The sequence below is a fragment of the Muscardinus avellanarius genome (genome assembly GCF_963383645.1).
Source record: "Muscardinus avellanarius genome assembly, chromosome: 11".
NCBI lineage: Eukaryota > Metazoa > Chordata > Mammalia > Rodentia > Gliridae > Muscardinus > Muscardinus avellanarius.
In genome coordinates, this window is record NC_137797.1 from 36981112 (window position 1) to 36997679 (window position 16568).

The 16568-nt window shown below is 33.6% G+C and overlaps 1 protein-coding gene across 1 annotated transcript in view; it reads right to left on the reverse strand.

Moving 5' to 3' along the window:
* LRRIQ1 (leucine rich repeats and IQ motif containing 1) overlaps positions 1-14213 on the reverse strand; it is a gene marked incomplete at both ends in the record, with an annotated part of 216869 nt that extends 202656 nt beyond the window's left edge. The window contains 5 exons of the mRNA XM_080704824.1: positions 2792-3015; positions 6291-6408; positions 7703-7794; positions 11824-11935; positions 14070-14213. Coding sequence (XP_080560950.1) covers positions 2792-3015; positions 6291-6408; positions 7703-7794; positions 11824-11935; positions 14070-14213 — 690 coding nt within the window. The remainder of the gene's footprint in view (positions 1-2791; positions 3016-6290; positions 6409-7702; positions 7795-11823; positions 11936-14069) is intronic.
* Between the last annotated feature and the right edge of the window lie 2355 nt (positions 14214-16568).

Genomic DNA, 16568 nt, shown 5'->3' on the forward strand with positions numbered 1-16568 from the left:
GGGGCCTTTGAATGGAATTTAAGCAGGGAAATAACACTTAAAATATAAATAGCACTCTGACTGTACTGTGCATAAAACCAAAGGTAAATATATTAATTATAAAGGATAGTAAATATTTTAAGCTAAACACTACAAAAGTTTGAAGTATTTGAAAGTAAAGAAATATAAATGGGAAGATATGTGACACAAATATTAGAAGGAAGAAGGCATTTCAAAGAAAGTAAAAGTAAAAAATGGCTCATGTTTTTCAGTTCATTCGCTTAGACTAATAATAATACTTTTGCTTATCAAAATTAAGAATACCAGAACAGGAGCACAATTGAGAAAAAAAAGAATAACAAATTCTGTTTTAGATACAAAAAAAAAGTGTAGGGGAGTCATTCAGCCCACTTTATTTTGTTATATTAGCTTTGGTTCTGAACAGTCATAGCTATAGATGAGATTATCAAAAAAGCATATGGAATAATAAAACAAATCAAAGGATAGTATCTTTGGTACACCAGATTCAAGGACAGATAGAGAAAAAGAAATCTAAAATGGACATGAAGAAGGAACCTCCAAACTTGTGAGAAGACACTTCAGATAGTGTGATCAGATGGAAGCTAAGGGGTAAGTAAATGGTCAAAACTCAAACTTTTGCTAGTATCAAATGTTTCAGAGACTAAAATCAGAACCAAGAAAGAACCTATGTGAATAGTGTTTAGAGACCATGAATCTCTTTCCAAAGTAGTCTCACTTGCTGGGGTGACTGTGAAAGAAACCTAGCAAGTTAAGGATTAGGTAAGAACTGAAAAAATGAATATAACAAAAATAAGAATCATTCAGATGTTTGTCTATCATAAATAAAGCTAAAGTGGGATAGAACAAAGGTTGTCTAATGATTTTCCTTTTTTTATGATTGAAGAAAATTGAGCATGTTGATTTAAAATAAAGTAGGAATTTGGTAGAAGTGTTTCAGTGTATAGAAAAAGCAAGGGTAAGTCGAAAATGGAAAAATTTAAAGAAAAAGAGGAAAAGCTAACCTTTGTCAGATGAAAGAAATCTTTCTTACTGAGATAAGGCAAGGGAAAAAAATATGAGCACAGATGCTGATACTAACTAGATATGGTCTTAGAAAAAAAGTTCATAATTGATGCAATAAATGTAATGTGATCATTTGCTAATACTGAGGGAGGAGTTGGTAGAACTCATGAGAGAGTTATGGTAGCTGATTTTGTGAATAGAAGAAAAAGCTAACAAAAAACAGAAAAAAACTACTTGGGAGAACGTAAATTATATATTTAGAACCCATCATAAAATTAAGGAGTAGTCCAACTGGAAATTTTTAAAGCTTCAAAGCTTTAAAATTCAAAGTGTGTATTTAGAAATTCATTAAGCCTAGCCAGGCGTGGTGGTGCACACTTGTAATCCCCGGGCTTGGAAGGCGGAGACAGGAGGATCACGCTGGTTTGAAGCCAGCCTCGCTGGCTTAAGAGACCCTGTTTCAAAAAATAAAAAAGTATAAAATAGGTATGAGAGTGTAGCCCAGAAGTAGAAGGGCTTTCAGGAACCCCAGTACCACCCAAAAAAAAAAAAAAAAAAAAAAGAAGAAAGAAATTCATTAAGCCTACTCATGCCACATTTTCTTAAATCATAATTTTATGCTAAATACAAATTAGGTTAAAAAATAAGTTACAATTCTTTGGCAATAGGGATTTTCTTGGTATCATATAAATACATAGTTGTATGCAGAGCTCATGAGGAAGATAGTCAATTTTGGTTGTAAAACAAATAACAATTTAGCTGAAGAGCATTTAAAACTCAGATATTTTCTAAATCTGAAAATACCACTAACAGGCAATAGCAATGATGCACCTCAGCACAAACCAGCAAACCCTGCTCTAATTATATTCATGTATTTCTGGAATTTTAAAAAGCAGACTCTGATTTTAGAAATAATTTATTCAGGTCTATATAAAGGTACATATTTCTAAAGGAAAGATAAACATTCATATTTTACTATTAGAAAAAGGCATGGCAATCAAGAAATAAAATGTACTTGTACCTACTATGGCTGAACTGTGTTGACCTCAAAGTTTGGCCACACACAAAAGAAATGAATACAAATACAAAATTCCTTGCAGACCCAGGAATTAGCTGAAGTCAAGTGCCAGGAACAGAGTGTTACCTAAATGGTCAAACTATTCCAAGTAAATATGTTTTACATAATATGTTATATATCAGACCACATAAAAAAGATATTTCTTACTAAAGAAAAGTCTGTTTTAGAAGGGCATGGAAAAGGTAGCATTTTATGTTGTAAATTTCAAAGTATCCTTGAAACTTCTTCATATATTTTAGGGGGCCCCAAAATCCAAAGCAATATCAAGAATCTGAGTGAAGTGTATGAAAACAATCACAGAGTCCATATTAAGGACTGTTAATTAATAATCAGTTGCTTCATTATCAAGAGTAATTAAAAACCAAGAATCAATTCACTCTATAATCAAAATATCAATACTCTTCAGAAGTAGCTACAGTGATTTTTTTAAAAAATGTGAGAAGAGCCAGGTGTGGTGGCACACACTTGTAATCCCAGTATTCAGGAGGCTTTAGTGAGGCCCTCTGCAACTCAGTGAGACCCGGTTTCAAAATAAAGAATAATTTAAAAAAATAGGGCAGGGAGTGTAGGTCAAATGCCTCTGGTTTCCATCCCCAGACCCACAAAAATAAAAATAAAAATAAAAATAAAAATAAAAATAAAAATAAAAATGTGAGAAGAAAAGCAAAGAAACCATACTAAAAAAAATACCTTCTGAATGCTCTCTAATTTTTCCTTTTCAGCTTCAAATTGTTTCAGCCAACAATGTCTCTTTTCATCTTCTTCTTGAAATTGCTTTTCTTCTCTATCCCTCTGAGCTCTGAGAGTTTCTTTCTCTTTGTCTTCTAGTTCTTTCTGTTTGTCTTGCCAGGCTTCAAAAGACTGTCTACATCTTTCTTCTACTTCAAAGTATCCAAAATTTATATCAGCATCATCTGCATTCATGAAAAGAAAAGCATTATTCTTAAGATAAAACCTATAAAAAGTGATCCAATTTAGCATACAAAAGTAATTTTGAATTGAATAATGTCCACAGATTAGCAAATAAAAAGTGATAATATTCAAAAAGGAAACTCATTCTTGAATATACAAGGAAATTCCCTGCAGTCAATAAAAAAGTCAAATAATGTGCTTAAAGTACATGAAACTTAATATAAAAATATAATGTCTAAGCAGGGGGTGGTGGCACATGATTGTTAATCCCAGTACTTGGGAGGCTGAAACTTGAGGATCTCAGGTTTGCGTCCAGTCTCAGCTACTTAGTGAGGCCTTCCAGAACCTAGTGAAACTCTTGTTTCAAAATAAAGAATAAGTACTTCTAGGAAGATGGTGACCACCAAGGGAAGTAGCACATACCAGTCCTGCTGATACCTGATCTTCATTGCCTTAAAAACAGCATTCTTAAAAAAAAAAAAAAAAACAGAAAACACCATAACTTAAAAAAAAAATACAATAAGTAAAAGGCAGCAGGAATAAAAGCTAGAAGACCAATCAGACAGCAGAAAAAAAACCTGTCCACCTTGTGGCCTCTATGTACCTGAAGTAAGCAGCTGCAGATCATCAGAATTTTAAGCCATCAGTTCTTCCTGCACAAACACTGGCTACAACTTGCAGCAGTTGGGTCCAAGCTCACCACAGCTTTCCAGAGATCCAGAGCAGTGTTCAACAACACCATAAGTGAAGCCACTATCCCTACTGGAGAGTGCCCAGCTTGGAATCTTCAGGGACTCGTGTAACCAGGATAAATTCCCCGGGTCTGAGATTGTGCAGTTCAACACTGCAAAGGTGGGGATGGAGTCTGTTGTTGGACATAGCAGAGGCTCGGAGAGACTCAGGCTCTGCATCATTGGAAAATGTGGGTGAAAACCTACACTTAACACTAGATGCAACCAGTACGATATCCAAGATCACCACAGACCATCCAGCCATGGTGAACTTGGAGAAGTCAGACAAGCCCAGCTGTAGCTGTGGAGAACAGAGACTCTTACATTGAGTTTGGTCTCAGAGGCATCTATCACCTACAGAGGGAGGGAGAGACTGAGACTCCACACCTGTGGAAAGTAGGGGGAGGAGGGTGAACTGCACTTAACACTAGAATTAGTCCCATTGATACCAGCCATCTGCAGAATAGAAGACTTGGAAACAAATCTGCATACTTACTGCCAATTGAATTTTGACAAAGGGACCAAAACATACACTGAAAAAAAAAAGATAGCCTCTTAAATAAATGGTATTATCAAAACTGATTAACCATATAGGGAAAAATGGAAATAAACCCACTTTCTCACCCTGCACAAGGTGGATCAAAGACTTGGAAATTAGAGCCGGGTGTAGTGGCGCACGCTTGTAATCCCTGCACATGGGAGGCTGAGACAGGAGAATTGCACAGATTCAAAGCCAGCCTCACCTACTGAGTGAGGCTCTCAGGAACTTAGTGAGACCCTGTTTCCAAATAAAATATAAAATAAATCTGGGAGTATAGCCTGGAGGTAGAAAGCCTCTGGGTTCCACCCCCAGTATCATAAAAAAAAAAGAAAAGAAAGAAAAAAGAAAGAAAAAGACTTGGAAATTAGACCAGAGACCTTGTAGCTCCTTGAAGAGGGCATAGGTCCAACACTGAAACACATAGGCACAGGTAAAAAAACTTTCTCAACAAGACCTCAAAGGCACAAGAAAGTAAAAGGCAAATCAATATGTGAGATTGCACTAAACTGAAGAGCTTCTGTACAGCAAAGAAAACTATCAAGAACCTCACTGAGAACCAACAGAATGGGATATTTTTGCCACCTACTTCTCCAGTAAAGTACTAATATCTGGCATATACAGAGAACTCAAGAAATTCAGCACTAAAAATACAAATAACCCCATCAAAATATAGGCAATTGAACTAGACACTTTATGAAAGAAGACATTTAAATGGCCCATAAATATACAAAAAAAATGCTCAACATCATTAGCAGAGAGATGCAAATCAAAACTACTGTGAGATTTCATCTAACTCCAACTACATGACAATCATTCAAAATTCAAACAACAACTAATGCTAGTGAGAATGTGGAAAAGTGGGAACTCTAATCCATTGTTGGTAGGCTTCCAAATTAATGCAACCACATTGGAAAACAGTATGGAAGATCCTCAGAAGAATGGGAATGAAATTATCCTATGATCCAGTAATACCATTTCTGGATATCTACCCAAAAGAATGGAAACCAAACTAATACATGTGTACCTATGTTCATAGCTGCACAATTCACCATGGTAAAACTATGTAAACAGCCAAGATATCCATCAACAGATGAATGGATTAAAAACCTATGAAATATTTAAACAATGGAATTCTACTCAGCCATAAAGAAAAAAACAATTAAGTCATTTATAGGGAAATGGATGGAAATGGAGAACATTATGCTAAGTGAGATTGTCAGTCACAAAAAATAAGAAATCAAGAAATCAGATGCTCTCCCTAATATGCAGAAGCTAGGGGGGGAAATTGGTTATAGGAGGAACCCTAGACACAGGAGATACTATGGATGAACAAATAAGGATACCTGAGGGGATGGGAGGGGGGAAGAAGGAAATTCTATAATGCACGTGATGTACTTTAAAAAAAATATCATTGTCAATCACTAAGCCAAACATAAGAAGGAGGGAGGGTAGAGAAAGGGGCAGGAATTTGGTAAGGGCTAATTGGGTAATGTGTGCACGTATGCCTCCACCATCTTGTACTCCATTGAAATGTATGACTACAATGCACCAAGAAAAAATAAAAATCAAAAAATAAAGAATAAAAATTAGGCCTGGGGTTGTAGCTCAAAGGTAGAATGTCACTGGGTTCAATTCCCAGTACCACAAAAAAATAAGTAAAAATTAAAAATATAATGTTTCTGCATCTGTGTATGTGAGTATGTGAGTGCAGGTAAATAGATAAGTGACAAGATAAAGAATACTTAGGAATACAAAAACAGTTAGATAAAATTCAAGTCAGCAGTACATGTGGAAAATGTTTGAATATACTTGTCAAGTTAATTTAGAATGCATAAAAACTACTAAAGTATGTCATTAGATAAGTATATAAAAGGCATAATAATTTTCAAAAATCATAATTATGTTTTATAAATGTCCAAAGAAAGAAAAGCAACCGGTATTTTTAAGATTATGATGCTTAACCATATAAAAATTGTCAAAAACATCATTGTACAGTTTAGTCCACCTGGTAAAATGTGTTCATCCACAGACAAGGTAAAAGGATCAGGCTCAGGAACAGAATCCGGACTGGCACAGTGAGTGTTACTCCTCAAAAATTCTTCTTTTTCTATTTCTGATAATATCTAAGAGGTTAAAAAAGCACCAGTTCTTAATGAAACTAAAATGGAGTAAAACAATTATTTTAATACTATGTTAATTATAAACTAAAATAAGAACTTTACTTATTTTAAACCTCTCTCAAATATATTGAAACCTATTGTGTTTTGCCATGCAGACTATATTTTACCCTCTTAATGTTTTTCCAAACTCTGATCATTCCTTAATATACATCAACAATATTGAGTCAATCAGCTTGATAGTAATTTCAAATTGTTTCTACTAATGGTTGTTTCCCTCCTAATATATTTCTAACTTTCTTATCTGTAATACTGCTCATATATACAAACTATTAACATATTCAAAATGATAAAAAGAACTATTCTCTACTACAACCTAAATTCTGCATAAATCATAATTTTTAGCTATACATTTCCATAATTATGTTTCTACTATACCTATTGCAAAGATAGAGAATATTTATTCCAATGAAGGAGCAGCAGGATACTTCAAAATTAATATTCTAAGTTTGAGTCCTACTAAATAATTAAAAGAAATATAATTTTTATATTTTAAACATCTTAAAAGGAGTAGAAACAGTATTATGTAAAAATAAAATAAGAGGTAAAATGAATTCAAAAAGTGAACCTAGAAGATACTTTCTCTTAAATACATTGTAGATTTAATCTAATAAAATACTAGATTTTTAGCCGGGCATGGTGGTGCACACTTGTAATCCCAGCATTCGGGAGGCTGAGACCTGGAGGATGGCGGTTCACGGACAGCCTCAGCTACTTAGTGAGACCTTCTGCAACTCAGTGAGACCCAGTTTCAAAATAAAGAATAAAAAATTGGGCAGGGGGTGTAGCTTGGAGGTAGAATGCCCCTGGGTTCCATCCCCAGACCCACAAAAAAAAAAAAAAAATACTAGACTTTTACTTGTACTTTTAATAATTCTTTTTTAAACTGTTTTAAAAAACTAAGAAATTATCTTCTACATTGAAAGTTTCTATTCCGTATTTAATGTGTCTGCTGGGAACACAGTTTCCAAGAGAGGTAGTAAATACTAAAGCATATTATTATTTTTTTCCAGAGACTTGACGGTTCAAATTGTCATTTTGAATGCTCTTAAAGGTTGACGTTTGTACGGTTTTATATGACATACTAGAAGAAACCATAAAACAAAAAATTATTTGATTAAAATAATTTTATTTTAAATTCAGTCAATTTAAAATCAATAAACTATCAGCTTGTGTAAGAGAAAAAGATAAATTCCTAATTGTATTATTAGCTATATTATATCAAACATTGAAGATATACCTTCATTAATTGCTTTGGATTTTCTTTGGATTCAGCTGATAATCCTATTCTTAAATTCATATGATTATTGGCAATTGCTCCAAAACTACAACCTAAAAAAGGGAAAATCTGTCACTTAAATGTTAGCACATAACATACCAAAATTTCAAACCCTCTCATCATCCTTTAATCTCAGTTTCTATCAGAGTACTCTTTTGATCAGTAATACTAGGTCAATAAAACAAAAAATAATAGAAGAAATGTGTTATCATTTTTTGAAGTGCTGGGGATTGAACCCAGGATGCTTATATCTCTGAGCTATATGACCAGCCCTATGCATTCATTCATTCACTCATTCATTTATTATACAACTGGGGATTGAACCTATAGCAGATTCTAGCAGATGCAACTTGTTCCATAGCCCTGCCACAGAAGGTTGCTGTTCTAGGCAATTACCAAAAAGTTTATTCTGTAGTCCTGTCACAGAAGTAGCTGCTCTAGGCACCTATTGAAAAATAGGTGTCTTCTTCCACAAAAATGACTCGGAGTCAGATGAGATAATTTGGAGAAAACTATATTTAATAATTATAATAATAGGCAGGGCCATTGGGGAGGAGTTAGTTGACAATTCTGTTCTACAGCCAGTGTCTTTCTTTTACTCAGGGTTTAAACAAAGCAATGTTAAATTTAGGGTTAAAAACAAAGTTTTTATTTTTTATTTTTGTGGCACTGGGGATGGAACCCAGAGGCATTCTACCTCTGAGCTATACCCCCAGCCCTATTTTTTTTATTCTTTACATTAAAACAGGGTCTTACTGAGTTGCAGAGGACCTCACGAAATAGCTGAGGCTGTCCTCGTACTGTGATCCTCCTGTCTCAGCCTCTCAAATGCTGGGATCACAAGTGTGCGCCACCACACCTGGCTACAGGCTAAGTTTAGGGAGAGGCAATCTCAGATTAGGTTTAGAGAGAAGCAAGTTAGACATTTCAGGGAGGACAGGAGGTCATCAAAGTCTACCTTTCAGTCCCATCTGGTCCAAGGAAATCTGTTAACTTGCAGACAATCTCCATTCAACATATACTAATCTCAGCACAGCATAGCTGAGCTGGTCCAAAATGGGGACCTCAGCATATGGGCTAAGATCCCAACATGAAGCCAGGGGCATTCTGCCTGTATAGCTCATCCTGTTTCTTTGCATTTTAATACTTTTGTTGGCACGTTATAGTCTCACATCATATTCTCACACAGGTACACAATGTCAGTGGGAGTGCTCCCTTCATTGATCCTCCCTCCCTCCCCCTTCCCTCACCTAGACCACCTCCCTTGCTCCATTAGAATTTTTTCTTCCATTATCTAAAGTCTCTCTTATATCTTGATTATTCCTTAGCTTCCTTACATGAGACAAAACATACGACCTTTCACTTTCTGTGACTGGCTAATCTCACTTAACATAATGTTCTCCAGGTCCACCCATTTTCCTACAACTGAAATAATTTTGTCCTTCTTTACTGCTGAGTAGAATCCCATTGTGTGTGTGTTATCTCATAATTGTATGATTCATTCATCTGTTGATGGACAACTGAGTTGGTTCCATAATTATACTATTATGAATTTTTGCTGCTATAAACATGGCTATGCATGTATTTTATCAGTAATATTATGATTTCAGTCCCTTTTGCAAGACACCAAGAAGTAGTATACCTGGAACATATGGTAGTTCCATTCCCAGTTTTCTGTGGAATATCCACACTGATCTCTATAGCACCCTAGTGCTAGTTTTTTAATTTTTTATTTTGAAATGGGGTCTCAATAACTTGTAGGGCCTCCCTAAATTCCTGATTCTGGCTGGTCTCATACCTGTGATCCTCCTGTCTTAGCCTCTCAAGTACTGAAGATAAAAGGCATATGCCACCACACCTGGTAAAATGTGTTATCTTTATTTAAAAATAAAAAAAACGCTGGGCATGGTGGCGCATACTTGTAATCCCCACGCTTGGGAAGCTGAGACAGGAGGATCACACAGGTTTGAAGCCAGCCTCAGCTACTTAGTGAGACTCTCAGTAACTTAGTGAGATCCTGTTTCCGAATAAAAAATATAAAATGGGCCTGGGAGTATAACCCGGAAGTAGAAAGCCCCTGGGTTCCACCCCCAGTAACACCAAAATAAATAAATAAATAAATAAATAAGAAAAAACAAATTTCTAAGATATTCTCTGTATTGTTTTTAATCTTCTAGATTGAGGTTTACTTTTGATGCATACTTCCCATCATGCTTTGCTCGATAGCTCATATATATATTTTTTTTTCTTTTTTTCTTTTTTTTTTTTTGCGGATCTGGGGATGGAACCCAGGGGCATTTGACCTCTGAACTACACCCCTTGCCCTGTTTTTTTTTTTTTTTCTCACTAAGTTGCAGAGAACCTCATTAAGTAGCTGAGGCTGTCCACGAACTGCGATACTACAGTCTCAGCCTCCCAAATGCTTGGATTACAAGTGTGCGCCACCATGCCTGGCTTCAGTGATATCTTGATTAGAAATCAACAAAGACTCAATTCGAACTGCTACAAAATCTTGCACAAGAAAATGAAGTCACTTTAATAAAATGTTATTTAAAACTATAATTACTTTAATGAATAAAATTAAAGTTTATTCCACTGTTATGAGTTTTTTAATTTTATTGTCTTTTTATTGTCTATTCATATGTAATTACATTGTTTTCTTCATTTGATTAATTTGTAATATTCTGGCAATGCTTCCATTCTGCTGGTTAACTGTTCATACCTATTTTTTGGCCTCTATAGTTCCCTCTTTTTTTTTTTCTTTTTGTGGTGCTGGGGATGGAATTCAAGGGCATTCTACCTCCTAGCTATACCCTCAGTCTTATTTTTTAGTTTTTACTTTGAAACAGAGTCTCACTAAGTTGCAAAGGGCCTCACTAAGTAGCTGAGGCTGTCCATGAACTGTGATCCTCCTGTCTCAGCCTCCCAAATGCTGGGATGACAAGCGTGCGCCACCACGCCCAGTTTATAGTTTCGTCTTTCTCAGAGCTAACCTTTGTATTCACTAAGGTCATTACTCAACTATCACCTTCTCATAAACACCTCCCTGACTATCCTATTTAAAAATAGCAACCTTTAGTCCCTATGCCCTCACCTTAAATTTTTTCCTTTTGCCGGGCGTGGTGGAGCACGCTTGTAATCCCCGCACTTGGGAGGCTGAGACAGGAGGATTGCGCTGGTTTGGAGCCAGCCTTGCTGGCTTAAGAGATCCTGTTTCCACATAAAAAAAGTAAAAAATAGGTCTGGGAGTGTAGCCCGTGGGAGTGTATCCCGGAGGTAGAAGGGCTTCCGAGAACCCCAGTACCACCAAAAAAAAAAAAAAAAAAAAAAAATTCTTTTCATATTAGTTACCACTACTGAAATATTACCTATTTGCCCCTCTTCTTATCCTGAAACGTTACAAGAAAGCAAGACCTTTGCCTGTTTTGTTTACCGGTATATTCTCAATGTCTATAACAGATTTGGTTATATAGTATTATCTGTTGAATTAACATGGATATACATATTATAATTTATATAATTTGTATAAATCCCATTGAATTTTAAAATAATATGTCATAAACATTTTATGTGATTAAATATTTGCCTATGTCATCTTTTTTAAATGGTTGTATTATTGGACCAAGGTTCTAATGAGCATTTATGTTGTTATCTTCCATGATAAACCAAGACTATACCATTATTAGAATAATTTTAAGAAGGAAAATTGCTCAGTTCAAGCAAATTAAAAACTGACTTTGAAAACAAAAATTATTTTTCTCAAAAATATGTTTACATTGATACATTTTAAATAGTTTCATGGTGTGTTTTCTTTCATGTGAAATAATGGAAGGTTTGGTAATAATTCAGAGTGGGGAAATGAAACTATTGGTGATTAGTACTTATTGGAGACAAAAGGAAGAATGTAAGGGGAAAAAATGAGCTAAATCCAGCAGAGTCCAGCATACTATAAATATATTATAGATCGATGCATACACATGTATATCACAAAAGACAATGACTTAAAGCAATTTCATTTTCTAAATGAAGATGTATTCAGTTACAGAAATCTTTTCTGTCAACCAAGTGAAAACTGTACTTACTTAAAACATCAGTATCTTCTATGTCCTGAAGAATGAGCTCTTCAACAGTTTTACTCTTGTTCTTTATGATGTTAATATAATGAAGAACTGACTCTGGCAATTCAACTAAGCCCTAAAATTTGAATAATAAAAAAGGACAAATGAGAAAAAAAAGTGCAAATACTAAAAAAGCACATCATCAAAATCATGTCTTAAATATTATAAACTTCATTCCTTTCTAAAAATTTGAGCAAATTGTGTAAATAAAGTAAAAGGGCTCTATGTAAAAAGTATAATTCAGGTGTGTATCTTTGGTTAAAATTTCCTTTTTAGTGTCAGGGGGTTATTCATTTCTGGAAAACACTAAGGAAGCAAATGAAAAAGAGTTATCCACATATCATTTTTATTAACTTTGTTAGACGTTGATTATTTTTAAGTATCTAATTCAATATATTTTAGATTTATTATAATTTTAAACAAATAGTACCAAATATTAATCAAAATCTCAAAAAATTTTCAAAATAGTTAATGTAGTCATTAATTTATAAAATTAATATTTCAAAACTTTGTGACTATCAATACAAAGTCAGTGAATTTTTAAACTATTATAGACTGACAACCAATATAGTCTATATAAATTGCTTTATAATTCTCTAAATAGTTAAATATATTAATATTAATGCATAAAATATGAAAATGCAATTCTTCCTTTAACAACATATCCAGTAAATATAAAATATTATATAAAAATATAAAAAAGAAAAATATATAAAGAAATATTCCTGATAACACAAATATTTAAAGTGTCTAAAAGTATTTATAATAATAATCTGGAAACATAAATGGATAATATATATATATAGAGAGAGATATTACTGTATACTTCATGGAGGGGCCTAAATTACAATTTGAATGAATCGATAATACAGGTGCTTCTGATACAGAAGAACATTACATATGCCTGATATCAACTAACTAAAAAAAAAAAAAAGTTTCTATCACATGGGTTTTTATGTATTAATTTTAAGGTTTTCAATCAGCTTTTTATTTCTCTCTATGCCAATAGAGTTCAGTACTTCTCTTAAGGAATAAATTACAAAAGATAAGGAGACAATGCCACTTTTCTCCATAGCACTATGGAAAACAAACAATGACATTCTATGTCATGAAGTTAGTTCTAGTATTGATGAAATAAAAAACTCTACTCTTCTGTTCTTTACCTTACATTGAGATTCCTGTTTCCTGTTCACTTTAGTTTAAGGCTCCTGGACTATAGAGATTGTCATATTATGTGAAATATAATCTGCAATACTTAAATCTTTTATCTTTAATTAATAGTTTATTTCTCTAGCAATAATAGCTATTCTTAATTATAAAATAATTATGAGACATCTTAAGTCAGAAGAAGACATAATTTTATTCTTTTGCCCTTAGGTATATAGATATGAAAATATAGTAAAATCCACTATTCTGTTGGACTTCACGTGAAGAATTTCAGTATTTTGTTTCATTAAATTAACTCTGGATAAAATATATAATAATGTAAAATTTTAATTTTTCTAAAAGTCAAAGATTAGCTTAATGCAATATATTTAAAAATCAAAGTAGAAATATTTTTGAAACCTTACTAGTTTTTAACACAGCTGACATTTTGAAACAAAATATTGAAAGAAATTTGTTGCATGCAATATTTTAAAACAAAATTACTACAGAGCAAAACTAATAATGGAAAATAATAGATAGCTTTTAACAGGTAATATGTATAAAATAAATACATGCAAAAGACATGACAAACCAATTGAGAAGACAAGGGACACTGGAAATATTAGCTAAATAAGTGCAGGAAGTTTTTAAATTAGATCTCTGTTTCATGACATTCCTGCAAATAAATTCTATGTAGACTAAGAGTTTTGGTATAAAAAGATGAATCCACGAATGAATTTTATTAGTAAATAAACATTGGGAAAATATAGGGAAAAAAGGTAGCTTTTTTTTATTCCAAAAGTTACTATTCCTATAGGTCTAAAAATTCCACATACAATTTTCTTCTCTTAGTTCCAATTTCACAAAATGCAATATATAAAGTTAGAGTTATGAGAAACAGCCTACCTTAAATATTTTAATAATCTAGTATTTATGAATATGCATTATTCATTAAGTTATCTTAGGGCAAAACATGATCCACATACACAAAGCATACTGAGAAAAGTAATATTTCTCCCCAAAACCCTATTTGTGTTAAAAGTTAAAACTGTAAGAACACTTACAATATCACTATCATCACTCTGGGTTTCTGATTTTGAGTCACTCTCAACCTCATCTTGTTCCAAGGAAGAAATGCTGATTTTATCTAATTCAGCCTCGATTTCTTCTTTGAGCTTTCTATCCTCATCATCACTGTCTTCCATCATTCTTCATAAAAAAAGAGAATTACTTATAAAATAGTAAAAAGGCCAATGTGACTCTAAAATCTATGGGTTCTTTAATTTGTAATACCAATCCAACAGGTTCCATGTAAAGATGTTTTGGTTTAACAAACTTTTATCACACCTTATTATGGTTGTACCATATGTTAAAGAACAGTGTTTTGTTGTTGTTATTGTTTTTTGTTTGTTTGTTTTGTTGACAGTACTGGGGTTGGAACCCAGGGACATTCTACCTCCAAACTATGACCCAACCCTATTTTTTATTCTTTATTTTGAAACAGGGTCTCACTGAGTTGCAAGGGGCCTAAGTAGCTGAGGCTGTTTGCGAACCCGGATCCTCCCGTCTCAGCCTCCCAAGTGCTGGGATTACAAGCATGTGCCACCAAGCTGGCTAAAGAAGTGTTTTATCTCTTAATTCCTTTATTCTTTAAAAATATATTTGACTAAAAAGCAATCAAATTGAATATTACTCTTAGTTCTTTAAGAGAAAAAGCACATGGATTGAACCAAAATTTCAAGAAAAATTTTCACACGTAGGCCCAATTGATAACGAAATATCTTTGAATAGTTTGAATAGAGATTAAAATACTCCAAAGAGAACAATCTACGTATGGGAGATATATATGGCTATTTTATATTCACTGACTAAGAATTCTGTTAAGTCTTCCAGAAACGGCCACATGCTTTTGATAATATAACATATAATGACAAATAATATATGGTATATAACTTAAATTTATTTAAGTTTAATGCATATAATGGATATAGGCAAAGTAGTATATTACAGTGTATCTTCGCATCATCCTCATCTTCATCACCACCACCATCCTGTTTCCCTGTACTGAGCATCTGTGCCAAACCAGGCACTAGAAGACGCTTGCGTAATTGATGATCTTCAAAAAAATTAACAGGTTAAAGATCATAGTACTCCTTGCATATATGAGAAAACCAGGATTTGTAGAGGTCACTTAACTGTCCCAAATCGTTCTGCTAATAAGCAATAGAAGCAGGATCTTAAGTTTAGAGATGCTGAATCCAAAGCAGTGTTCTTGCCACCACTAAATAGTCTAACTCAGTCAAATTCTCCATCCACACAGCGATCCCTCTGTATATTACCTAGACCAACAGCCTTCGAATTGAACATCAGGACCCATTAGTTTATCAAGAGTTAATTTATTGGCTTTTAATTAGCAAATGTTAATGACTGTTTAGGATAGGAAGTAAGGATGGACTTGAAAATATGTTATAACTATATTAAATATGTTACTATTAATTTTTTAATCTTGTTTTAGTTATGAGCATGTATATATGCATGTACATGATATGAATGTAATATGTGTTTTGTCATTCCTTTGCTTTCTGATATTTTTATAACTACAGATCTTGGTCAAACATTTGAAAAACATTAGTCAACCATTATTTTATTTTCTATGACAATCTGCCAAACTCATTATTTCCTCAAGGTCCTGGTTTTCTACCTATTCTCTTGTGCTTTAATGCCTTCCTTCTTCCCTGCCTCTTCATGCCTTGATTTCTTCTTTTGCCCATTCAACTCAAAATCATTTTCTGAAAGATTTCAACACACACTCAGCGTTAGGTGCTACAAGTACATTGATTAAATGAAAAAAAAAGTTTGGCTAAGATAACAAGTTATGTTATAAAATTTCTCAAAAATTCTATGGTATGGTTAACAAAGAAAATAAAACACCCTTTTTTCTTTTCAGGAAATCCCTTCTTATCCATCATACAAAGAGAGGAGGTCCTCTTCCTAATAAAGTTAATTTTCTACCTATAATCAGTCTGACAACTTCTCACCTACTGAACTATGTTCCATCTATTATTCCTGTCTGTACTGACTCATCATACATTATTTATTCTTTGCCCCCCCTTCTTAACATAAAAACAACCAAGTCTCTCCTATCCTCTAGCTATAGATAACACATAGCTTTCTTTCACACCCAGAGGATTTAATCAGATTGATTGATCCATATGTTACCTGAAGTCCTTTGTATTAACTCCATAAAAGTGAAAACATGTGTTTATATCAAAACTTGTATATGAATTGTCACCACAGATTTATTCATACTAGACTCAAACTGGAAACAACCAAAATGTCCTTCAACAGAGAAATGATTAAACAAACTCTAGTATTTCATACCATAAAACACTACTCAACAATAAAAGAAATGGACTATTAATATATGGAACAGCACAGATAAATCTCTATGAATCTCCAAGCAACTCTGGCAATTAAAAACCCAAAACTGAGCCGGGCGTGGTGGCTCATGCTTGTAATCCCAGCATTCGGGAGGCTGAGACCTGAGGATCATGGTTTGCGGA